Below are 26887 nucleotides of genomic sequence, written 5' to 3'. Positions count from 1 at the left end.
CCCAGAGTGCCAGCATTTGATTCCATTAAGAATGATATACTATGACAAATAAAAACACTGGTAAACAGATTTTCTTCTGGGGGAAACTATGATGGTCCTTAAAGGGGTATTTATGTTTATTTTTCCTGTGAAGATGCCTCCTATGAGGTTGATGTGGAAAAAATATATTCCTCAAAGGCAAAATTTGCTGGCTTGTTAAGTAACTCTGACATAAAGATGATCTGCTAGAAATTCAGTTTCAGAGTGTGAAATAAGGGAATGACACCAACTTGCATTAATTGTGCATTCTCTGCAGCACTGCTCCATTGTTCTACAAGCTTCAATTCCATTTGTGCTACTGGGGTAGAACAGCAAAGACAGATGAAATAGTGCTGCATATTCCTGCTGGAATAAGGCAGCCTTACTAACGGACTGCTGTCAGAAACTGCCCGTCTTGGCTATTTGATAAATGAACCATTACACAGCCTAGGATATAAAACAAGGTCTGCAAAGCAGTACTACTGCAATCTGCTGGAAGTTGGGGAAATGCTGTTACAGAGCACGATGTTATGCTGGTGTGGGAAGTGTCTAAAAGAAACTGTTTCATCATCCAGATTGGATACGTACTTATTTATCATGGCAAGCTCAGTTTTCTGACATTAGAACAAATCTCTTTCATTCAGTTTAAAAGACAACTGTGTGCCTGATGACTTCCTCTGCAGTTTTTATATCCGGAGGCAAAGGAAACTGTACTTTTGTAAACGCAAGAGGACAGACCCGACCACTGTTTGCATCTGGATGTAAAGGGCTGTGATTTACCAGCTCCTGGGGGAACATTCTGCACTGCAGTGAGAATTACAGCATGCTGCCTTGCTGTCAGCTGCATGTCACTGCCACAGGGAAAACATAAAAGAAACTAGGAGCACCTGACACCCCTTTGCCTATTTTTGGAGCATGCCAAACGTGCAGGTTAGCATTGCTGAGCAGAGAGCAGCACTGGTACAGGAAAACCCAGTGAAAAGAAAGAAAAAGGAGAACAGGTAAAAGATTATTTCCTCTTTTCTCCACTTCAGACATGGAAAAGGAACACAGGAAACAAAGCAAGAGGAAACGGAGGGCTGACCTGCTCCTGCTGCTCGGCATGGAGGTCAGTGTGCAGGGAGGGAGGGGAGGAAACACAGAAAGGGAAAAGATGCAATCATGGATATAGCAATCATTATCCCACTATTACAAAGTTCTGTGCAGAAACAGTCCTTCAGGATTTTCCCAAAACTGAGGTAAGGGCCACCCCTTATGTAAAAAACAGCCAGTAACACTGTTACGGAATAAACATCTAGCAAAAATCCACCTAAAAAATACCAATACATATACACACACAAAGAAACTTCTATCAAAGTGTTCTGCTTGATCACATCATGGAAACCTGAGAAAATGCCGTCATTTTCCAGCACAGCACCTAGAGTCTCCCAGTGCTTACTTGGTTCTGTTTCAGAGTGGACACCAGCTTCTGCAAAGTGATATTTTCTTCTTCAAGTTCAGTGTAGTCCTGCAGGAGCCTCGCCTCTCGAAATTTGTACTCTCGAATTTCATCTTTCATTCGTATCCTCTGCAGTTCTACCATTTCATTATTCTGGTGAGAGAAAAAGCAAGCACGTTACCATTTGTGCACAGCCTCTTTAACGATACACACTGCCTTTGGAAAAGGCCACACAAAAAAATTAATCCTGAAATAGAAAGGATTTAAGAGTCCAAGTTAAAACAGCATCACCCTTTGAACTGAGGCAAAGCGATACTTTCAGGTGTGTGCCGGCAGCACAGTAATGAGAACATCTGATAAGGAAGCTTGATTAAAACAATTTCAAGATTAGATGTTTATTGAAATGGGAAGCCTGGCAAGGCTTTATCATCTCATTAGTTTTATTGCTCAGTGATACAGTTGGATCTAAATAAAATTACCACCTGTTTTCCACCAAAAGATGCTCTCTACATTCATACAGCAAGCAGTGAATTACAGCATCTATTCTGCAGAGACATCTGTTACTTGCTCGCTCGTATCAGCAGCATGGGCAGGTGGGGGACTTGCCATGCAGCCTGCTGGAAAGCAATCGTCCAAAACTGACAAAAGCCTTGGTGTGTGGGACAGGACTTTACTTGCAGGGCCTAGGAACACACAAGGTCACCACTTTCATTTTCCCATTAGCAAATGTGGTTCCTGGACAGCCTCACGAGAGGTCATGAGGGATCGGTTGCACCAAAAATCATTTCCAACAGATTCCAAACCTGAGTGTTTTTTATATCAAGGGTCAGGATGTTCTGGAAAGCCCCCTGAATCTGCTGACATAACCCTGATAAGAAAGCACTGTGGGAAGGTGGAGTTAATACAGCTGGAGGAGAACAGTGACTGACACAGCGAGTAGGAGCAATGTGCCCCTCTGCTGTGATGAGCAGCCTGGATTTTCCTGATCAATAGAAACAGGTGTAATTGGTCACAGCTTTCTCCTGCTTCCAGCAGTAACTGAGCACCGCTGCAGAGCTCCTGGAGGGAAATACTGCTGGGTCTCTAATGATGGGGCAGGGCCTCCTCTCTGCTGGGGTGCAATAAAGAACACGTGGGGGAAGCAGTAACAGGTTTCTTTAAAAGGTTTCTGTGTGGAGGGAGGGCTATATATGCAGCTTTATATCCACCTGAAAATGTGGAATGTTTAAGAAATCATTACAGCAGAAATTGTAGTCAGTGAGCTCTGAATATATCCATCTCTGCAGCTGACCCTCTAGTACTTAGAGATAAACCCACGTGGTCTGAATTCATGATAAATGGAGTTTTGCTTAGCATCTAACTTAAATAAATGGTAATAAAATCCTGGGAAATAACACTACAAAGCATGAAACAAAAAAGAGTTATTAAGGTGACTCTTTACAATGAAGCCTTTTTGTTAAAGAAAAATAAAAAAAATCATCATCCCCACTCTGGCAGCTGTGTAAAAAAAATAATCAATGTGATTTCTTAACTAGAAACATGCCTTTGGTTTAAAAGATCCCCAGTGGCAAAAGAGTGACAGAGCATGAGATAAAAGTAACTCTTTGCAAATATTCTTGCATCCCTCACTTTCTAGTAAATTCATGAATGAACTGTAGAAATGGCACCACAGCTTATTTCACAAGGTGAAGGCTTTTTATACCACAGAGCTGTTTTCATATACGTTGTTTCTGTCAGTGCATCTGCAGCGGCAGTGTTTACTTATGCTTTTAGGTGTGGGGACATGGGCAGGACTGAGGCTGGTGGTGGGCAACACTGAATGCACAGCTCCGCCATGTTAGGTATAAACAAGGTATTTTGCAGTTCCCTGGTGTTTGCCATCAAATTCAGTCTTCAAAAGGAAGGCCTCTTCAAAAGGATAGAAGAGGAGAGTTGCTGGTCAGAGCATCCTTTCCTTGCCTGCCTGCCTGCCCTAGCTCTGCCTGCAGCATTGCTCTGTCACAGGGGACAAAAACTCATCTTACTTTGAAAAGATGATGAAATATTCTCTAACGGAAAGTGCATTTTATCATGGAAAAAGCAGACATGGATTAGTGGGTAATAACGGTGGTAGGGGATGGTTGGACCAGATGATCTTGGAGATCTTTTCCAACCTTAATGATTCTGTGATCATTTTCCCTGCTACGAGATCTCTCCTTCTGTCTGCATTACGCTGGCAGATTCCCAGCTGTGAAGTGCTCAGTTGCTTTCATCGTTTTGTACGAAAGGCAGTGAGTGCTTTGACATTACGGGGCAAAAGCCTGCTGTTGTCACAGTTTACAAGTGAGTAGCCACAGGAGATGCCAGACTCCCATTCTACTTTCATTCATGTGGAATCCCTGTGTGTTTTGTGCAGGTAAGCTGTTCTTCAATCTATACAAATATCTCATGCTGAGATTATACTTTGTTACTGTCAGTAAATAGCATATATTTATTTCCATCAAATGCTCTGGCTAAATGCATTACCTTCTCATGAGTGTCTACTGCTATTTTGAAATATTTTAATTATATTTTTTTCTCAAGCAGACAATGCACAGTTATAGAAGACATCTGGCTGTACTGACACTGCATCATTAAGGTGTCAATTTTTATTTGGTTATTGTATCAGCCCTCTTCGGAAGTGACTTGGACTTGTATGAGAACAGCAGGAAAGGATATAAAAACACAAGGCAAAAGTCTCTCAGCAGGGCAGTTATCTATGTGAACCACTAGAGGACAATGTGACCCAACTTATTCTCCAATCAGTAAAATGATTCATAATTAAACTTAACTGGTAATCAAGCACTGAATGTTGAAACTGTTGACAGAGCAATTGATATGGGTGCTTTTACTAAGGCACAGCCTCAGTAGTTTTTACACTTTCAGAGAGGATTCCCCTATGAACTACTGCATCTGTAAATAAAAACGAATTTAATCCAAGAGGTGGAGCTGATGACACATGAGTAACATTTTAATGTCTGGAAGTTATTTTTGATCCTAGTCACCAGAAGAACATAGTGCAATGGTTCTAATGGACCCATGCCAGAAAAGCGAGAGGGAAAAAAAAAAAAGGGGGGGGGGGGGGGGGGAAGAAAAAAGGATAAGGCCTTTTTGTGAAACTATAGCTAACAACAGAGTCCTTGTCAGCATTGCATCTAATTATATGTGAACAGTAATTGTGGAAGATGTCAATCACATCATTCAATGCATGTTTAATGTAACAGAACAGACCATGAGAAATGAAAGACAGAGGGCTCCAGTTCAAAAATTGGGGAGCTAATGTTTGGGCTTTTCCCTACATTTTTCCATGCAAATTTTCATGAAAAGCTTTCAGATCCTTACTGCAGTAAATTGTGCTATTTTTCATCCTACAAAACAGCCATGTAATCAGAAACTAATTAGATGCCCCAAACTACCCTGACAAAATCACTACTTATCTGCTGGAAAAAATGCAAGCATTAGCATGATACTGTGCGTTACTTTATAATTTTCATAACTCATGAGTAAGAGAACAATGGAAAAATTATATACTTCCGATTTAATGTCGCTGTGTTATGGCTGATGCAGTACAAAATCTCATTCGATCTGATGACAGTTTTATTGCACTAGCAGTAAATTGAATCTAATAGAAAATTTACGCTTAGACTAATATCCATGATCTTATGTGTTTGTTGATATGTCTCACTTTCCTTTGCAGAGGAAAATAAAAGGTGCATTTTTTAGGAAAAATAACAATAAGCAAATAGTAGAAAATAAAGTTTAATAGAGTTCAAATTTAATTACCAACAGGTTGACTTTGCATGGGGAAATGGCTTAGAGGGCTACCAGCACAACTTTGACAAAAAAACAGGTTTGGGTCTTCCTTCAGGATCATCCCATCACAAAACTAACCCTATTTATAAATAATTTTTTCTTCTTGCTACATGTATTGTTTGCATCTATTTGGCAACATCAAACCATAAATAAATTCACAATAAATTAATGAGGAAAAAATATCAAACTCTAAATTATCTTTGATTCATTGCTTCTAGCAAATAGAATCATAAAATCATTCAGGTTGGAAGAGACCTCCAAGATCATCTGGTCCAACCATTCCCCAACCACTAATATCACCCACTAACCCATGTCCCCAAGCACCACATCCAACCTTTCCTTGAACACCCCTAGGGATGTTAACTCCACCACCTCACTGGGCAACTCATTCCAATGCCTAACTAATCTTTCTGAGAAGAAATTTCTCCTGATTTACAACCTAAACCTCTCCTGGTAGAATGTGAGGCCATTCCCTCTAGTCCTATCGCTAGTTATGTGCAAGAAGAAGCTGATCCCCAGCTCCTCACAACTTCCTTTCAGGTAGAGAGCAATAAGAGCCTCCCCTGAGCCTCCTCTGCTCCAGACTAAACAACCCCAGTTCCCTCAGCTGGTCCTCATATGGATATACACTTAGAAACTTTAAAGCTCAATTACACCTCCTATTTAGAAACCTCTGATGTGAATTGTGGATACTTTTTCATCTTCCTTAAGAAAAGGAAAGTCTATTTCTGCATCCTACAGAGATGTCTTCTACCCAGCATAGCAGGAAGTGAGAGGACACCACTGGAAAGCCGTCCCTCCTCCTTCCTATAGACGGAAAGAACCACAAAGGGACTTGCCATACCAGGCATGAAAAGTTCTGCAGACTTGCACACTCTCAAAAGGAAATGGTTCTCCAAAAAAGTAAGAGTCTATACTCAGCTTACTCAACAGGGGGCAAGGAGAATTGGGGTAAGCGTAGCTTTGGAAAACCCTGGATAAAGGCAAAGCATGAGGTTTCAAGCAGCACCGCCAGCTAGCAAGAAAATGGACAAAGAGAAAATGCTTTATCAGGTAGGATATCAAAATAGTGCTGTGCAATAAGGAGAGAGGTAGTCTTGTTAACTTTCACTGGCTGAACCAACAGGGCAATGAAGCATCTGAAAGTGTTGGAAAGCCAGTAATGGCGTCCAGAGATACCCAGCTTGCCCCTGGCACATCCTGATTTTTCATTCTGAAGCGGACAGAGAGAAGAGAGGACAAAAAGGGGAACAGAAGAGCAAGGACCATTTTTCCTTTTATTTACTGTCAACTGTTTTCAGTCCCTGGATGAGGTCCTCTAGACTTGCCTTGCAGTTTCTCTACTGCACATACGGGAATACTTACTTTCAACTGAAAGAATGATATTTTCAGTGTTTCAGAGGATAACAAAAAATACAATGCGATTTTGTGGATGACCTAGTCTCTCCTGGTCTGACATTTGTGTAGACTTTGAAGCCCTGATCCTGCTGATGAATCATAGATGTAGACACCCTAGCAGAGTAGAGACAGAGCATCTCTTATAGAAATGTTTGTTCTTCCTTTTCAATATGTAGGTACCTCTATATCCCAAAATAAATTACTTCAGAGATTCACTTTCTTTACTGTAAAAAGTTTGCATCCTCCTTTTTAATCTGAATTTATCTCATTTCGTCCTTCAAAAGATTTAATCCAGGTGGCATTATTAGAGTTCATAATATCATATATGATCTAACCATCTGTATTGGCACATTACTTTAAAAGCACAAACACCTCTCCTACAGTAACTGAGAGCAGAAACCACTAATAATTGAAATGTTTGATTCTGATATTAAAACATTTTCCTTAGCTTTTGATATACTATGCAGCCTCAAAAAAAAAAAAAAAGACATACTATTGTGAACAAGATCTGTAGAATAATAAGTACCTATAATCTTTCCCTCTTATGCATTTACTTGCACAATGACAGCATTATAAAAAACAAGGATTAAAAAAAAAAAAGTGTTTGTTAGCTACGGTATGTTGAATAGAAAGCAGATTAAGATAATGCATGTTTCAAATTGCCTCACCAGCAATGGCTTTTAAATAAAGTGTTTTACAATCCACCTAATAATTTCACCGCCTGAGATTTTCAACATGTTTAATTGGATAGATAAATCTAAAGAAGTTAAGGTGAATTTCTATTAAAAGCAATTAATTGGCCCATTTATGTAGTCACTACAGTTTGAAACCAATAATATTCAATGTTTTAAACCCTCCTACATATAAATCCTTATAAAATACTTATTTTATTGACTTTCATATATAAGTATATATATAAATATAAAATTAACAAATGTTCTTATTATTTAGGCATTTAATTTTCCTTCTCCATAGCAGGGGTACATTATATTTTAAGGACTTTTGTATAAATGAAGTATAAATATCTAATCATATATATTTATCTGGTGAACACATGAAAAATAATGGTTTGATCTTGACTGCATTAGTAGCACTCCATATTTTATATCAGCACCTTTAACAAACACTGTTGCAATATTCCTAAGAGTTCCTTCAAAGAAAAATAAACTTCACTTAACAAAATTGTATTAAACCAATGTACAAGGAAATCCAAACTCCAGGGTTACAGCACAGTTCAGTTCATAGGATTCTTTCACATATCTGTGGAATGAAGTTGAGCATTTAAACATGAACATGGCAAATGCTAAAATATTTGGCTGGAATAAAAAAGTTTTGCTGTGAGAAAGACATTGTGGAGGTCATTTTGTTTCAAGTTAAAATTCTGCTACTTACCTGTCTCCTGCAGCTCTGGTGGCATTAAACATTTCTGATAAGTGGGAGTATTTGTTTTTAAATGCCACATTGGCTGGGTCGAAGAACAAATGAAATACCTGGGCCTTGAAGCAGGCTCATAACAGCATCCCACAAAACAAGAGCAGGCAAGGCAGGACTCTCCACCAAGAGTCTTTCCACAGCCCATTCAGACCAACTTTGGTCTTCAAATTTCTACTGGTTCCAATGGACCACAGCCATCCAGGGACCACCCCCGGCCAAAAGTCCAGTCCTGCTCTCTCCCTGTTGCCCACTCTGCATCACTAATTATCCCATGCCTGAGCATGTCCTATTATAAAGATACCCTGAGTATGTCCTATTATAAAGATATTAAAAATCAATTGCGCAGAAAAAAAAAAAAAAAGTAATTTTTTTTAAAAGGTGTGTGTGTATTCATTCTGTGGCATTTTGGATTACATAGCCTTTTTTTCTTCCCAATTACAGACTTTCCTATGAGTGTTGTCACTTTCTAGCCACAATTAAGGAACCCAACAGAAGTGATTCTACATGACAATGCCTCAAGGCAGGGTTTTTGATAAAGGATTCACACAGGCCTTTTCAAGCTTGTCAAGAAACCCAGGGCTTGTTCTAAAGCTGAGCAGATCACTTGGGAGAGGCATCTGCCAGCTACACCATCCCTTTGAGAGGCCATCTGTCAGGTGCAAAGTGCCAAATTTCCTTCTAGACCCAACGGGGCACTGGCTGACCATCAAATGAAAAGTTGTGCTAACAGGGTGTGGATTTGTGCTCCTCTGTTTAAGCTCATCAGTGGGACAGCTGCTGTTCCTGGTCCTGGCCCCCCTTGGGCCAGCACTCTCTTCCACATCATCAGCCAGATCAGGGGGCAGCAAGCCACCCCCAAAAGCAAAACAAAGTTGTTTTTCATGGCATTTACTCCCTGCTACTGCTGGCAGGGTGAACACAGAGACACTTGTGCTAGCAGGAGGTAGGAAACAGGAACACGTACCATCTCTATTTTGGATATTCTTGCTGCTCAGCCACAAATACATAACTTACTTGAAATTCCAGAGGCAGAAACCCAGACCCATCAATGTAAACTGCAAAATTTATATAGCCTCCAGCAGGACTAAGATTTCACTGTATGAGGAGTGGAGAGGAGTGAAGTGAGTTGCTGAGGATGGGAGGAAAAGACACTAAAGTGGATACATACAAGAACCTAAATAAGAGGGGTGAGCTTTGACTATTTTAGCACCCATTATGGTTGGTTGGTACAACAAAATATACCCCTGCTTGCTTTTGTGCTGCTTTCTGCTATACTACTCCACTTTTTGATGTCAGGATGTTTTCAGAGCTCCCTGCTTTAACCTCTCTCTGAGCGTGCCAGGCAGCAATTCCAACCTCCCATGCTTCAGGCACAGAGCTACGCTCTTTGTACGCTTTCCATTCCCCATGGCAACTGCCTCCCCTCCTTAGGACTCGGAGCTATTTTAATTACAGCTTGCTGCTAGCTCAATCTTACATCCCTCATATTTCTTACACCGGCAACCCAGCTGCGCTGCCAAGGGACGTGTGCGTGGGGCCTGTGCTCTCAGCTCAGCCTTGCCATCCTGCACTGCATTACAATACCATCCAAGCTCTGCTTTCTTTCAATTTGCATGCCGAGCCAATCACCAGTCTTGTAAACACCAGCTAGAAGTTGTAGTAACAATGACGGCTGACAAGTGCCTTTGCTTTCCCCAGTTGAGCAGATCAGTTTGCTGTGGTAGAGCCCAGGAAGCTGAGAGCCTGTGGACACACAGACCCAGTGCTGGGCAGCAGAAAGAATACATCTGGTCCTGGGGAGAGTGCAGCTAAGCTAGCAGGGGGCTCAGTTCAAATTAACCAGGCAGGTAATTAATCCTGATCCACAGCTCACAAAAGATCACGGAAGCCATAGAAAAACGGATCACAGAAGGGCCTCTGGAGAGCATCTAGTCCATTTGTCTTTCCCTAAATAAGAGCAACTACATCTATGTCATTCCTGATATGTCTGATCTCCTATTAAACTCTTCCAACAATAGATCCCACCACTTTTTCCAGAAACTTGTTTCATTACTTCACTTGTGCCTTTCTTGTAACGCTCTTTTGAATACTTAATCTGACCAGGTCTTTTGCATTGCATTGAGAAAACAGTTTTTACTCTCCTACCCACAAAAGACAGGAAAATAAATACAACTCTTCCCTTCTGCAGGAGCTTTCCATTTACCCACCATATCCATCTTTAGCCACCTCTCCCATACAAACAGAAAAACATGCTAAAAGTGAAGATTTCCAGATAGCTCCTACAACAGAGAAATCCTGTAAGATGTCCTTGCATGAAATATAGCAGGAACATGGAGAGATGGGTGATGATGATAAAGGTAACTAGATACCAAAAAATAATAGGAGACCCCAATTAACTCTCTACATTCCTTTTAGTGCATGGCTCCTCACAAAGGATTGAGAGAGGAGCAATTCATTGAAAGAAGCAAAAAAGAAACTGTTAATACCTTTTAGAAAGTAGTATGAATACAGTATGAATAAATAACCAAAGGATACAATAAATAAATAAAACTATTCACAGGTAAAAAAGCCTATTTCTAGTAGTCATCTGCTGAGACATTCTCTATTGTGCTGCAGAGGAGCTGCAAGAGTTCAGCAAAGGAGCTCTGTAAAAGCCCATGCTTATAGCACAGCTTCCCTTGTTATAATTATTCTTACAGAGTGCCAGCTGCAGAGGTGTTTTAAAAGCACCTTGTGAACGTGCACACACCTCCCTCACAATGCCAACAGACTATTTCAAGTTATCCTTGAAAAATATCTATATTGTATAAAAGGTTGCTAAGAGAGGAGGAGCAACAAGCAAGTAAAACTTGAGTAATTCTTTCTTCTCCAGAAGGACAGAGGCGTTTTTTTTAACAAACACATCTGTGCCACAAAATTCAAATGTTATCATGTGGCCAATTATGTCACTAATAAGGCAGAGTATTTCCTAAAAGTCAGGATTAATTTCAGTAATTAAAATCCATGTAATGTTATCCATCTGCTGCTAAAACAAGCACAGCATTCTGCAGCAAATTCGACCTTGTGCGCAGAACCCCCACCAACCCCCACACACTTATTTTTGTGACAGTAGCACAAACATCAATTCAGAAACAGCAGTTGATTAATATTAAAAAGATGAAAATTGACTTGATGACTAATGCCTTTTTACTCGAAGACTTGGCATTTTTATTTTAGGTAATAAATTTGAGTGACTTAGGTGGCAAACAAGCAAAGATAAGTATCTCATCTGTCTATAAACTGCATTCTTTAGGACTGAATTTTACACATAATTTTAATTCATTACAGCAAACACGGTAATTCATGAGCACAAATGCCTTTGTGAAAGATTTGATAAAGTAAACTGCACTAAAGATCACCTAAATTTATTGATAAGGACAGTGAAAATACCTGTACTCAAAGTGTCTCTGAAACATCGCACTGCTCTTGACAGTTCAACACAAATTGGTTTGACACTTAATCTTGGCTCTTATAATCTGACCTTTTCTTTATTTATTTTAATACAGACTGGATATTACACAGATCCACTTAATATATATGTACGTATTACAGTCTACACGGGTAATTTTTACATGGACAGTTTTCTATCTTGCACTCAAAAGGCACACAAGATTCTTGCCTTTTGGCACACAGAACAGAAACACAGATGTAAAATACAGTCCAAGGGCTGACTATTAACGACATTCTCTGTGAGAGTTACTCAAGCATGTTGCTCGTGGCAGCACAACCTTAGAATTAAATTATTCTTTTGGAAATTGAATAAACACTGAACATTATGCAGTGCCTGCAATGCACCAAAACAAGAATTAAATGCTGTAAAATACTCTCCAAGAAAATATGGCATTTATGGTAAAATATTAGTTTGACTCTGGATATTAATTTTATATATATATATTTATCCTATGATTTTGTATTCCCCTTTAAAAACACTGCTGTTTTCCTTTCAGCATATTTCCAATGACTATCGACTGACTTCCATACAGCTGATGACGGCTGTTGGGCTGACAACAGAAGCCTTCCACTGAGAAGGATTATTAAATTATTAATAAGACATGGTTAAAAGAACAGAACTGGGAATGCCCACAGAAACTTAAAATGGCCCTTTATTTACCTAAAGATAGCATTCACTAAATCGCTGCTGATTGCCCCTGAGGACCTTGTAGCACGACGAGGACAGCGTCTTACGACAAATACGAAGTGACCACCATGATTCTTAGGGCACACACAGACAAAGGGACTTGGCAGTTCTCAGACTGTAAAATCCACAGTTCAGCAAGACAGCTAAGCAGCTTCTCCATCCTTGCTTAAGTTGTGCTCAAGGACTTTGACAAATGAAGACCTACTCTTTTTTCAGATTTATGGAAAAACAGAAAAAAAAAAACAAAACACTGATATGACAAGGAGACAGGAAAGCTATTTTACTTTTTTTTTTTTTTTTTTTTTTTTTCTTACCTACCTACCCCAACATCAGTGTTTTCAAGCTCTAAGCTTGCAAGCCTGCTGGTGTCTGCCAGAGAAAAAAGCCTGGCCACCCCACTCAGCACCTCCCAGGTGCCCCCCTGCAACACAGGAGTGCTGGGCTATGAACCTCCAGCTGCTGACAAGAAACCTCTGTGGCAGCAAAGGATTGCAGTCCAAAGTCTTAATTGCTCCCTCACGTTTTCTAATATCCCAGCAGGGCAGAGCTGATTGATAGCTCTTGCTTCATTTGTGGGTGTTTATTTTTTTTCCCCTTATTTTTATTACAAAATATAACAAATATTGGAGGAAGGCTCCAAGCTCATTTTTGTGTTCTACAATTTCCCTATTTTCTTAAGCACTCCAGTTAAATCTAAAAACAGTTTGAGCTATTTAAATGCAGGCTTTTCGGTTCTGTTGTACTTTCTATGCCTCAATACAGCATATCTGAATTCAGGTATGTGCTGCAAAAATGCAGCAGAATAATCAATCTAGTGAAACGACAGCCGTCCTCATGGGGGAAAATCAGCACCACACTTGAACTAGGTCAAAATTCAGACAAGCAACAGGAATAAGATGAGATTTATGAACCTCCCTTTGTAAACTGATCAATATATTCCCTGTCATATAGCCCCACAGCTGCAGACTGTTCTCAGTTTTTTCTTTGAAATACAGCTACCAGTGTCTCTAAAGACAAAAGCCTCAGCTGCTCACTGGTCCTTCTGCTCTTAATTATCACACTGAGCTTTAATTCACCCAGCATCTTGACCAGAGAACTGACTTTGCATCTTCCTGGTCATCGTGCGCCTACATACAAATACACACATGGTACATGCAATATGCATCATATCTGCACACTTGCACCATGCTCTTTGTGCAGTACAATGTAGGATGCCACCAAATACATCCGCAGAATGGGAAAAATCCCCCAAACTAGGGGATTCTGGTATAACAACTTTTGGCAACACATTTCCCCTGTCAGGTGCTGCATGTTTGGTTAACAGTCTCTACCTTTCACCTTTGATCACATGGAAGTTTCTGCAGCACAGGTGATTTTGCTTCAGCTTGTATACAGTGTAAGCAGTGGTTGTGAAAGAATGCAGCCATGAAAAGAAAAGTTAACCTTACAGCTGCATCTGTCAGTTCTTCGTCCTGATCCTGCCTCTACTGATGGAGGCTCCTTATGGGCGAGTGGCTGAACTGCCACACTATATAAACACTGTCTATGAAATGTAAATGGTGCCCATTTTGGTGATCTAGAGAATGGCTAGCATCCCTTTGCAGTAGTTTGGCATCTGCTGCAGGAGTGGCATAACTGTAGCAAGCACAGGGAAGAGAGGTGAGTTGCTTTAGGCAAAGAACATCCCCACTTAGTAATCGTAGACATTAACAGCATGGAAGGTACTGGGTTTTAATAAAGTGTGGTCTTCAACCTAGATGCAGGTCAAAGACTCAAGTTAAAAATCCATTTCTTGCTTGGGTCCTAAGAAAGTAGGAACTTTATTTCCCTGTGGATCTTTCCAGCTATTACCACTAAATGGGAAACCACTGGAGACAGCTCTCATATAGCAACAAAGGGATGAAGACAACATCAGCCACTGAATCCTAAATATTTTGCCCACACTCCTGAGCCCCTCAGAAATCACATTAGCTAAGTTTTAGGAGTACCTAGGCACAATTCAGATGTATTCTTTGGTATTAGCCTAGCACATTGGATCACAACTCCTAATATGAATTACTTTGCTTGCTTTCATAAATAGAAGTGACACGAAGCCTAAACCTTTTTTTCAGTCTCATTAAGGGACTGCGACTGCTGTAGCACTGTTCCTTTGTGCTGCTGTTTGACACTAACTAAGCTGAGATTTTATTTAGGAGCTGCTTTACTAAGCAAACTATGTACTTAGCTAGTTTTTTAGCAAAAGAAATGGATTTCCAATAAAACTAAACGCTGTTCCAAACACTGTAGTTTTTCTTCCTGCTCATTCCCTTGGTGGAGTGTTTTTGGTGACCCAGACAAAGCCATGCAAATCGTTTCCAATCATTTGTCTCAAATGTAAACACCATATCGTAAGCTTCTCCTGCCCTTACTTTTTCTAAACTCACCAATACAAACATCCTGCCCTGCCTAATAACACTGAAAATTCAGGGTTCCCAGGGGATTTTTTCTCTCCATTACCATCTGTGAATGGAAGACTGCCAAAACATATCTTTTTACTGCTCCTCCAATCCTCTCCCCTTAGTCTACTTTTCTTTAACTAGAGGTATGAGTGTACTTAACATACAGCAAAGACTAATTGACTAATTTCTCTCAAATATGTCATTTTAGCCAAGCAGGGGTTAACGAAAGACATGCATATACCATGTATAAGAGCTAAAGTTAAAGTGGCAAAAAAAATAATCTTGCATACTGCTTATTTGCCGTACTTCTTCAATAAAGTGCATTAGTACCCCAGTGATGACAAGCGTTTCAAGCTGTTATTTGCTATAAGACAGGAAAGGTATTATACCCTACTAACAAAAACTAGTAATGGAAATCAGCAGCAGTCTATCCCATGGTGCGGACTTGTGAACAGAGGGACAGGCCAATCTCTCTCAATGCTGCTTTTCCCCAAGGATTTATGAAATTGAGGATACCTTTTTACAACCACTGTTTTCCTTTTTTTTTTTTTTTAATCAAAATTTTCTCCCAAATTCTCCTTTCATTTTAAAACTATTTTCTCACATTCATGAGGGAAACTTAATTAAGAAAAATAAAATTTCACTTTAAAAAAGAAAACCCAAGCGTCAGTAAAACATCTTGGGTATTCTTGGCTTTCAGCTTATGAGAAAGAGAGGCTGAGGAACACTGTGGACACAATTTTTTATCTCACAATTCAGATGACAAATGAAGATGATCACCGAAGATGAAAATTCATGTCTGACCATGCATTTGCTTACATTTTAATTTAACATGTTAAAACTATACAACAGAGAAAGTAATACTGTCCCTGAATGATGCTTAATTGAGCTCAGCCTCATCAGGTGCTAATACTGTAATGTGTCACCATATGGATTTTTATACTTATCCACAAATACCTGGGAAAAATATCTTTTATTTATGTTTGACAAAACCCTAAGTGTTAGCTCAAAATTAAGAGTAGTAGTCAAGATTTGTCAGAGCTTGACTAATCACACCTGAATCTAATTTTCTTCCAACTACAGAATCACACACGCATATTTCACTTAGGTCTAACAGACTATGGTAAGAGATATTGCATGCCACACGCCCTGGCATCAGTCCCTTTCTCTTCTACAGAAATCCTGAGTCTGATCCAAATCCAGGGTAACCAGTGGAAAAATTCAGATGGGAAATTTAAAAATACTGCTAGTTTGGTGAGCTTTGAATCAGAGCCCACATTTTGCACAAGTCTGGAACTGGAAGGTTTGAGTAAGACGGTAGCAGACCACAAAGTATACACTGGTCTGTGGCTCAACTATGTTCTTGCAGTGACCTCAAGGTCAAGCACCAGCACTCTAACAGGCTCTGAGCAATACCAAGGCCTCCTCTTCTCTCTTAGCCCTGGGAAATGTTTCAAAGATGCAGCTCCTGACCGTACCAGGTACTTCGTCACACCATCACTGGTGCTGATTGTGCACTGCACTGATAAGAATGGTCAAGGATCTGGATAAAGCATCTCCTGGCTCAGGACAGCTCTTTCAATACACTGAAATGTCACAGTACTTGTTTCATACAGGAACTCTTCTTTGTTCTCAAAGGTGAAAGAGGACTGCTTTATATAAGGCAGTCTCCATTAATATGGGCTTTCATGGAAGAACAAAAGGCAATGATGCAATTTTTGCTGCTTGGAATCTCAATTAGAAACTTGGATTTAGCAGTAGCACACAGCTTCAAGAGTAACTGGGAAATGGGAGAAAGGAGTTGATGCAGAAGGAATTTCTTGAAAACTGAACAGCTATCTTTTAAAGAGAAGGCCAGTTGTAAGATCCTATAATTTAGGGGAAAAAAAAACAAAACAAACAAAAAAAAAAACCAGCAAGATAAATTCTTTAAATACTCCATCAGGGAAAATGTAGAACATTGCTAGTGTTTTGTGTGTGTGAGCACAAAACAGATGTGAAAGAGGTGCTACATGACATTTTGTATCTTCTCTTACAGGATATCAAGAAGAACCAGACAGATTCATACTAACACAGTTAAAAACCAATCAAGAGCATTGGGAAACAGATTACGGTATTTGAATCTTGAGTAGAGAAATCAACACATTTCAGTTAGTATTGGGGATACAAGAATCCCAGGAATTTCTGAGCTTTAGGATGCAACACAGATCACCAAGTGTAAAAAGAGCCTTCAAATGCAAGGGGACATTCAGTTATGGAATATAAGAACCTTAGCTTTTGCTCCTTAACTTCTCAATTAGGAAAAAAAAAAAAAAAAAAAAAAAAAAAAAAAACTACAAACTCATCTGATTACAGTAAATTTGTATAAATTATATATCTTAAGAATTTAGAGCATATTTAGAACACAGTGCAAACTTCTAATTATCAGGTAAAAGAAACATACATAAGGAGTTAGGAAATTCCTAAAACAAAACTTGGTTTTCAAAAAGGAAATTCTTACTGCAGGCAGAATTTATTTACATAGTATTTTATCTCCCATATGAATAGGATTAATGTTGCTATAAGAACAGACTTGTTAAATCAGCTTGCCGAGTATGCAGGGAGCTGAGCAGATGGTAGCACCACTGAGGCAGCAGCAGCAATCACTAGTCCTCACTTATACAGATGATCTTGATCATTTCCATAATGTGAGAAAATGACTCACCTGTGAAATACAATGTTCTGTGGTTGAGTCAGAAACTTTCAGTGTTGTTCCCTGGAATGGAAGTAATACTATCCAGACATCGGCATTATATTATTACCAGTTCTGGAAGGAATCACATACAGTATACCCCATCTCTGCCAATTTGTGCAGCTTCCTTTCTAAGGACTATTTATTTGATAGATCAAGAATAAACATTCTCTAACTCAACTATACATAGTTTGCTGCTGGCTACTTCAGGTTATTTAGTTTCTTTGTAGCTAGTTTTATTCCTTGGATAAGATTATCTTGAACTTCAAGGAGGAAAAGGCTAGAAATATACATTTATCTTGTCCATAAAGAAGACTTGTTTAGAGTGCCCAGTCAAAATTTGTATGACAACATTTGTTTAGAGTAAATCCTTTACCCATGCTAGGTTTTGGGCACTTAAATTTATTCTGTGGTATGAAATGTCCTCTGAGGGGAGGGAGAAAGGGGGACGGACGACACTTTGATCTTTTCATACGTTCCAAGGCAAAGGAGAAAAGCCTTAATTATAGGAGTTACCGGAATACTTCATTGCCTACATAGCACAGCTGAGCTTTTTCAGAAAAATAATTGCTTTTATCACTGTTTTCATTAACAGCTAAAGCTCACGAGTTAAGTGCAGCATCACACACTAAGGCCAAGAAAATCAGCTTAATTTTACTGAATGGAACAGAGCAGTGTATGTTCTAGGTTTAGGGCTCCCTCGTTTTTTCTTCAACTTAGTGTGGCAGTATGCAAATGTTTAAAAAGTAACATTTAGTAATTTTTGGTAGCAATTTGTGTATAATGAGGCAAATATACACTAAATATAGTTCAGCTGAGGTCAACATTATTGCATTAAGGATTAAATGCAGCCAAGGTCTATAAACATATGTACATGTATGCAAACAAATCTTTGATGAATCTTGATAATGACATGAGACCAGTTCCTGAGAAAAAGGGGGGTGGGGGATGGCAGGGGGAGGGAACAGCATTTAAGGGCTCAGAAACTCCTCTATCACATAAGCAACTGAAGAGAGCCACATTAGGTCACAGACTCAAACAGAGCTTCTAAAGTCTGATCTAGCACCACAAAAATTACTGCTTGCAGCCAGCTGTCTGTACCTTACAGAAAAACAGCCTCTGAGGGTAACTCTCACAGTATAAGAAGGTTGGAGATTTTCTGTGTGTTATAGAACTTTGTTCCCATGCAAATCTTGCATTAATTTTTCACAGCAACTATGAGTTTTAATGTTCTTGAATCAAGGCAAGTGCACAGAGCTGACAGATCATGACTTTTCTACAGTGCTGGAGAGTTTACACACTACACTCCCCTGAATCCCTCCGAGGGATTCCTTAATTTAGTCGAAGATTCAATACATCATGAGTTTGCTTTCAGTCTATTTTTGCACTGAGGACAGTCGAAATGTGGGCATCTGGTCGGAGCAAGGCAAAAGGTTTTAAAAATATATAAGGCAACAGAATATACTGAAAGTCAATAATGCACAGGTAAGAAAGGAATATAGTACTCCTGGGATGTGATGCATGGGAAAAGGTGTTTGAGTATGCAGGAGAAGATACGCATACAGTTCTCCCTTTAGTGAGAAATAACAGCAGGTGAGATTTGCTACTGCCATTTCCTGGCTGAAACAAAAAACTTGGTGGCATCAGATCTGGGTATTTTTTCATTACTTGCTCTTCTTAAAAACACAAACACCAACCCTACTTACATTACACAGCAGTGACACTGGCAAACAGTGAAAAGCCTGAAAACCCATCAATACAGAGACAACCCATCTGTGGAAGGCTTGCATACGCCCCTGTAACGTTCATTATCTGAACCAGGGCAGATGTGCCATCAGTGCTTTGGTTGTTCTGGCACACACACAGGGTCCCTCATAACTCAACTGCTGTCCTGCTTGTCTGCTCCCAGAAGGCACACTGGGCCTACATTTTCCAGTGACGCTTTCTACTTCGAGGTTTGGGAAGATGCAAGATACTGGTACTCATGGACCTACTGGCCAGCTGTGAGAGCAGGGTACCATGTGTACCAGGAGAAACTGTAGCACAGAAAAAGGTTAGGAAGAAGAGAATTCACATTTTGCTGAAGGGCCAAACTAATACTTCAGTGCTTTTTGTCATCTTCCAAAAGAAAACGAATGAAAACTCTAGGAAAAAAAAAAAAAAAATCAATTTGTGTTCTGAAGAACATGAAAACTGTTTCGTAAACAATCAAAGGTAAAATGTCTACTTCGTATAATTTTCTTTCTCAGAGCAAATTATTTTTCCCCACCCTTGGCTGAACCATAACAGGCTATCAACTCAGTGCAATAAAGCCCAACATGATAAACTGAAAATTGCAGGAACAAAAAAAAAAAGTATCTAACTAGGCAACAGCTTAGCTGAAAACACAGGCCCCATCTGTAAGAGGTGGCAGCAATAAATCATGTTTAGAAGTTAACCTCGATCATGCTGAAATAATGAAAGTTCCTAACAGATTACAGGCAGGAGATGTAAAGCAGAAAGCCAGAAAAGGAGAAGGCACACAGTTCTGCACTGCAACCCCGACAGCTCCTGAGTTATGGGCTTCGGTGGAGGAAGTGACATGTGTTTATTTTACTCTACTGTTGTTTTCACAACCCATTTTACCACACCATTGAATGACACCATTATAGGATCTGACCTGTTTTTCAGCTGCAGCATAAGCTTTAAAAAGAATTTGACCTTCAAGACCTCAACAGAGACAATGCTTGGAGCTGCCTCCACTACTTCAAGGTAAACTAAATTGGGAGTTTTCCTGTCAAGTACAGCATAAATAACTATTAGACAAAAATGCTTAAATATGCGTAATAAAAACTGAATGCGGTTTTAAGTTTCATTAATATGACAAGCTTTAATATTTCAGAAGTTGTAAGATGGTATAGCTCATACTAGAGTTTTGCTGCGGTGCTGGACAGGAAAGAAAGAGTCATGGCTAAATTTCCTTAAGTACTAACATGTAATGAAGAATAAACCAACCTATTGTGTTCTTACTGGTCTGAGCTTCCTTATAGCCCCCCTGGGAAAAGGTCAGTCCAATATTATAGGAAAAGCATCATGATAATCCAGTCTTTGTATTTGGTTCCTGATTGAATGAAAGATCACCTCTACAGTTCACTCTAAGTTACTGCCATAATTTTAATGAAACAACAACAGGGCTGAAGAAAAATCTCCAATTAATATGCTACCTTTGGAAGCAAGAAGTTTTCCAGTTTAGGTCAAAGAACAAGTTTTGCTAACTATTCTGCCTTTAAATAGATGATCATGGCTCTTCCTGCCTCAAGGCACAAAGTTACAGAGGCTGTAGCAAAGAATCATCATCTCTGATTATTTCTAAATTCAGCTGAGAACAAAAATGTAAGATTACGGTAGGGGAACTTAAAAGTTTCAGTTTCTGTAATGCATTTATTTGGTCTTGAAATGAAATATGGTTCTCAAAAGTAAATGGATATGAAAGACTAATTAATCCACATTCAAAATACAGCTGAATCTGAGCTGATAGTTGGTTTACTTTGTCTTTCTGATTGCTGCAATGTGAAACTAAGTAATAGTAGTATTTGAATTCCTGCAAACTTGTTCTTAGCTCACCCATGAAATTCACAGCCTGAATTCAGTGTGAGGCAGGTGGTGTAGCTGACCTGTATCACAGCTGTTGATACAATAAAATTTTATTGCTATTGATAACATAGTAAAAGGAGGATAATTTCTTAAACAGAAACATCATCAGGTTTTCCCATTTCTTATCATAAGCTTCCAGACACACATAGGTGTGGCTTTTTGTTTCTGTTTTTACATTTTAAACTTCATAACATGCACTATCATTACTTCTTTCCCTTGAGGACATTAATACAATTTCCAGTGGACTAACCATATAATAGTATTTCTAAACTCTATCAGCAACTTTGGATTCAATTTCGTTTATAGCCTATAGAGTGATTTATTTTAAAACAGAATTATAGCTCTGCTGTATAATTCCATCTTGTAACAAATTTGGTGAAAAGAAATTATGTAATCAGGCTGAGAGGAAGACCCATTTGTAACTTTAGAGTGCAAGGAAAGTGGTCATGGAAAGTTCATAATTGGCTTTTTGAAAGTGTTTGCAAAGATGAAGCCAAAACTACGTAAAAACGTAACAGATAAAAGCTGTCAGAGGATAAACTTCAAATTCCTAATGACATCTATAGAGCATAGGCAAACCAAGCTGTATTAAAAAATCATCTGTACCTTCTGGTCTCCAAAATAAAATATTCTGATATGTCAGAGATCTACAATAAAAAGTGTCAAAAATACACTAATTGTATTAAGTCTACATTTCTTTTACTGCTTACTCCACAATAAAGTGCTTGTTATAAATGCTGCCAAAACAGTGAGCACCACTTCTACAAGATGCCTACGAACACATCTCAAAGTATCATCAATATTCCTACCCCTATGCTTCCCTATATATTTTTCATGTTTCTGCTTCAAAACACGCTTAGATGTCTTTGTGAACTGAAACTTCTTTTCTAACATCTTGCAAAGGGTCTGCAGGTCTGTGTTCAAAGTCTTGGATAAGAAACAAAAGCCATCCATTTTCTGTCAGATTTTTGGAGCAAAGCCAGAATGGGTTTGTGAAACCTTGCTGTTGACTTGATATATACCAAAATATTGAATCTCTCTATAGTATATTTGCAATTATTTGACAATCAACCCCTATCTACACCTATTGTTTAGATCTTCCACTTCTTCCCTGCTTTTCTTATCTGTCTTCTTACATGTGAATGCCTCTTTTGAGAGCTGCAGATATTCACTGCACATGAAACACCAATGGAGAAAAAACACTTTGCTTCCACCACATTAGCCAGAATTCTGCCCTTGTCATTTTAATCGAGTACGGATACTAAGCACAAAAACTGTACTTCTCATTGCTGTTGTGTTGCCACTTCCCTTGGTAAAATGAGACAGAAGAGAATATGAGCAACAACTGTAAACTACCCTGTATCACTATTCACAAAGTATTGCATTAGCAAACTGTATTGTATTTGAGTCCCATTTTCATGAAGAGGTATTTAAGACTGACAAGATGTACAAGCTGTGTCCCATTTTTAACTCATTCCACTCTGAAGCTGACACTATAATGTCACAGCAATCTTTCACATAAAGTTCACAGCCAATATCAGAACAGACATCCTGACCGTGGCACTGAAGTGAAAATCACACATTTATTATGATGCCTTCAAGACACATTTGGCCGAAGGAGCCAATGTACCATGCTTCAAAAGGAGAGGAAAGTCTACAGAATTCATTCTACAGAATGAAAGAGCAGTGAAGGCAAAAATTGCATTCATATCTAGTTCTACCTATTTGGTGTGGTTTTGAAACAATGATGTCACAGAAGCAGACAAACTCCGATTATGTATGAGCATCTGCACGTACACATCTAAAACATTTGCCAGCAAAAGTGCATTTCTCTCAATCCTGAAGCTTAAAAGTGGATTTGACCATCACAATGAAAGGGTGATAACACTGTCTGACCTCTGCCTGACTCGCTGCCCTCCTCCTGGACGCTGACTGGCACTAACTGTTGAGAATGACTAAAAATAACTGGCTTGTCTAATATACTATAATAAGGGCAAAGGGAGAAAAGGGGGCATATTTGAATTTCTTGCTGTTCACCCTCCTGTTATATTCCTCTTTTATTTTTTTCCCCTTGAGAACAGAGTTTGTTGCAGAAAACACAATTAACACACATGGTGAGAGCCAAGAACTTATTAACAATTTCATACCAGTGCCAAGCTGGTAATGAGTTTGGGGGTTTGAGGCAGAAGAGGGAACTGAGTATGAGAACCTGCTCCACAAAGGGCCATATTTAAGCATGGCATCACATTGCCACACAGGGCAGACTTTCTTTTCCGAAGATGTAGGCTGTTAATTATCCGAAGATATATATTTAGGTGTGTCGTGCTCAGCCTCATTCTGCATAACAAATTGTCCAGTCCTGGGGTCAGGTCATCAGCAATGCTCTCTGCCCTGGTTTCTAAAATATTTCCCTAGGAAAAGTTAAATCTCATTTCTCAAAATTACCTAGTAAATCCCAGGAGAAATCCTTACAAGTAAATCAGTATTGATTAAAGGACAAGGAAAAAAAAGCACCAAAAATAAATGTGTTCATTGAACACATAAGAGCAGATGTGGAAGCAAAGTACCTTGGCTGATAATTACTATCCATGTGTGATCAGCATGTATGAGTTTCTCTCAAGGTCCAAGTACTAATCACAGCTCCAAAGGAGACTGTTAGCTGTTTCACGTTTGTTTGGTGGTTCTCATCTCTGAATCAATGTCTCTACAGTGCCACCATTTCCACACCACTGAAATCATGAGCGATGTCAGAAGTTAAGGAGGAAGCAGGTTAGGAAAACAACCAGCGATAGATACAAAAAAGAAAATCAACAGCAGAAGGTTAAACTAGGTAGAGCTACAATGTGCATGGGGACTCCCAGAAGAAGAGAAATACGACTGCACCATTTGTGCACTGATGGCTGGGAATACATCAAGTTTACTGTTTGTATAACCCAAAGGAGTCCTTAAGGCATAAAACATTCAACAATTGCCAGGCACATTTTAGCACTGAAGAACTGGTAAGAATAGTGTCAGTCTCTCAGAGAAGATTTAACTCTTTTTTTTTTTTTTTTTTTAATTGGAAACTGCTCAGGATATTTTCACTGGCAGTCAATGGGAAGTAATTGGAATAGGGACAACAACTTATTTTCATCCTATGCTTAATATCCTTTATCAGCGGCACATGCTGCTGAGACTTATGCTCTACTTGCCCATTCACTCAGGGGGGTGAGGACTTTCAGCAAACATTTCTTCTGCTGCTAGGTTTATCTCAAACAGAACTTAAGCCTTTGGACTAGAGCTTCAGAAAGTCTGGCAAGTAGAGTACTTCGCACTTAATCCTAGGCAAATGAATGAAGTCACAAAGGTAAAAGTAATCACTGCTCTTGGGATATTGCTCCTGAGGAGTCCAGATCACGTTGCAAGAATTCTTTAAAAATTGGCAACACAGCTAATCTGAGTGCTGCCAAAACTCTTACTCCATGCCACTTGAATAGATGAATGCCGAAGTTATTCTTAACTAGAAAATTAATAGTGAAAAGAGTGAGTCAGCACAAGCAGTTCTTATGAGAAACATCCAGAAACAAAAACAAGTCAGCAAAGTTATGCATTAAAAACAAAACCAAAGGTAGAGGATGCTCAAATCTAACATTTTCTCAGATCAGAGTGTTGCTAGTCCAATATCCTACTTCTGGCAGTGGCTGCTTGCATGTACGTAAGACACGAGAACTGGAGACACTATACATATACGATGATACTTTTCCTGGCATCCCCTCCCAGCATCACTCCACTGAGGAACTGTCTAAGCCGGGCACCAGGTCTGAACCTTCAGGTGTAATAAGCAGTGATGGTCCCATTCTCCATGATGCTTCTCTCACTCCTTTTTAAACTCGTTACCTCTGGCCTCCACAGCTGTTCTCAGTGTGTTCTCACAGAACACCTTGTGCATGGGTGTACACAAAAGGCTTTGAGATGTTACATCAGCACAAATAAGAGTTCATTATTTCACCAGACTTTATGTAAGAATGGTTTATTGCCAGGTCCTGATTTGATTAATCTGTGCCTAGAGATTACAGAGTACAGCTGAAAGTACACCCTCTTTCATTTTCTATTTGAGGCCCTGTAAAGTACCCTTTCTGAAAGAAGCTGGGCATTTGAGCGTTTATAATAAGGCACTCTGTATTTATGCAACAGACCCTCGGTTATGCCCTATTATCCTGCCTGGCCTTTTTTTGACCTCCCTACTGTCCATTGTTTGGCTCTTTTATTCACAGTAGGGCTAAACGCCTGAGTACTGCCAAAGAAAACAGTGTCATGCATGTGTCAGATCACAAGTTTGCTTCCTAAGTCATTATTCCAGGCTCATTAACAGGAAACACAACCAGCCAAATCTGCATTTGGTAGACTGCAGGTATATTTGGATGCGAGAGCAACAGACCGAAGAGCTGAGGATTACCCTGAGAAAATAACATCACAACAAAACATACTTAACCTGCATGGGTAATCTTCGTAAGCAACAAGTGCAATATGAATAGAAAGAGTATGTGCTTGGAAACACAACCAAATTTATGAGCAACTATAGGATTATAAACTACAGATCAGCAAATATAAAAGTGAATCTTACATGGCCACATTTGGTTTCACTAGCTGGAGTTACTGGTTCATTGGCCAATGTATGAAACAAGAACGTCAAGATAATGTTTGGTGGTATCTAAAAAGGAGATGAAATTGAATGACAGATTCATAATTAAACCTTTATCTGTTAATAAGGGAAAGGCTCAAGAGCAGCCAGGAGCTTATCAGACCTGGACAGGTCATGTCTATACTTAGAGCTCCTTCTTTGACAGATAGACAATATCAGATACTAGCGTATTTATCCCTCTCACAGCACAAGGAGAGGTTGGGTAGGATTACAAGTCACAGCTTCATTTATTTTTCTCTCTCCAAGACATAAAGCCATTTTGTTTCTTTCCAGAAAGACGTTCAATAAAGTTCTGTGAACAGGGAGAGCGATAAGAAAGTAATGCGTCAATATCCAGCCCTACAAAATAACACCCTCACAAAACTGCTGCACTAAGTAGGCCAAAATTAGTTACCAAAAGCTTTGTCTGCAAACACCACAGAAGAACAGGTCTCCAGTCCATCCAGAGCACAGGCAAGCATCTTCACAGGAAAAGCATTAAAATCTGGCTTCTTAAAGAAACTGTTAGCATGTTTTTGAGGATGCTCAGGTAAGAAAGACACAAGGGTATATTGGAGTTTGATTTTAAGGTCAGCAATATCTAGTAAGGTTTTCCACGTTACAGAACATTAGGCTATTTTATGATAAGTAGGATTAAAGTTGATCTGATTACACTTTCTGTAAGCCGAAGGAAATGTGTGTGTTTGTTTTTTTCTCCTTTGTCTTGAGAAACTGAAAAGCTTGCTAAAGCATTAGCACAGTCAGCAAAGGAGGCAGAAAATATTCTGAGTGTGGCTAGGCACCAGCAAGCTAGAAAATCTCCCTTCAGCATGCTTTTCTAAAAAGAGGTGAGGGAAAAACACCTCCCCCTAGGCAAAGTAGCAGATATATATTCTAATATACTAATTTAGAGCCGGTTCAATCAAAGAATACTTCCAAAACAAATGAATGTAAATATAGTCAGTTAGAGGAACTATGTTAATACTAGAGGAACTATGCTAATACTACACTAAATTATGATGAGAGAGGTCTCCTGACAAGAGAGACAGCTTTTATCTCTCTACCACTCCTTGGCTGCTCTGACCTCTACAGCAATCTCTATAGACTGCTCCAGCATCACACTCCTGCA

The 26887-nt window shown here is 39.3% G+C and overlaps 1 protein-coding gene across 17 annotated transcripts in view; it reads right to left on the bottom strand.

Moving 5' to 3' along the window:
- BICD1 (BICD cargo adaptor 1) overlaps positions 1-26887 on the bottom strand; it is a 174251-nt gene that overhangs the window by 51557 nt on the left and 95807 nt on the right. For all 17 annotated transcript variants that reach the window (XM_068662264.1, XM_068662284.1, XM_068662301.1 and 14 more), the window contains one exon: positions 1457-1609. In XM_068662264.1, coding sequence (XP_068518365.1) covers positions 1457-1609 — 153 coding nt within the window. The remainder of the gene's footprint in view (positions 1-1456; positions 1610-26887) is intronic.

This window comes from Anas acuta, chromosome 1 (genome assembly GCF_963932015.1).
Source record: "Anas acuta chromosome 1, bAnaAcu1.1, whole genome shotgun sequence".
Classification (NCBI taxonomy): domain Eukaryota; kingdom Metazoa; phylum Chordata; class Aves; order Anseriformes; family Anatidae; genus Anas; species Anas acuta.
Note: the sequence above shows the minus strand (reverse complement) of the source record. Positions and strands in the feature narration are given on the sequence as shown.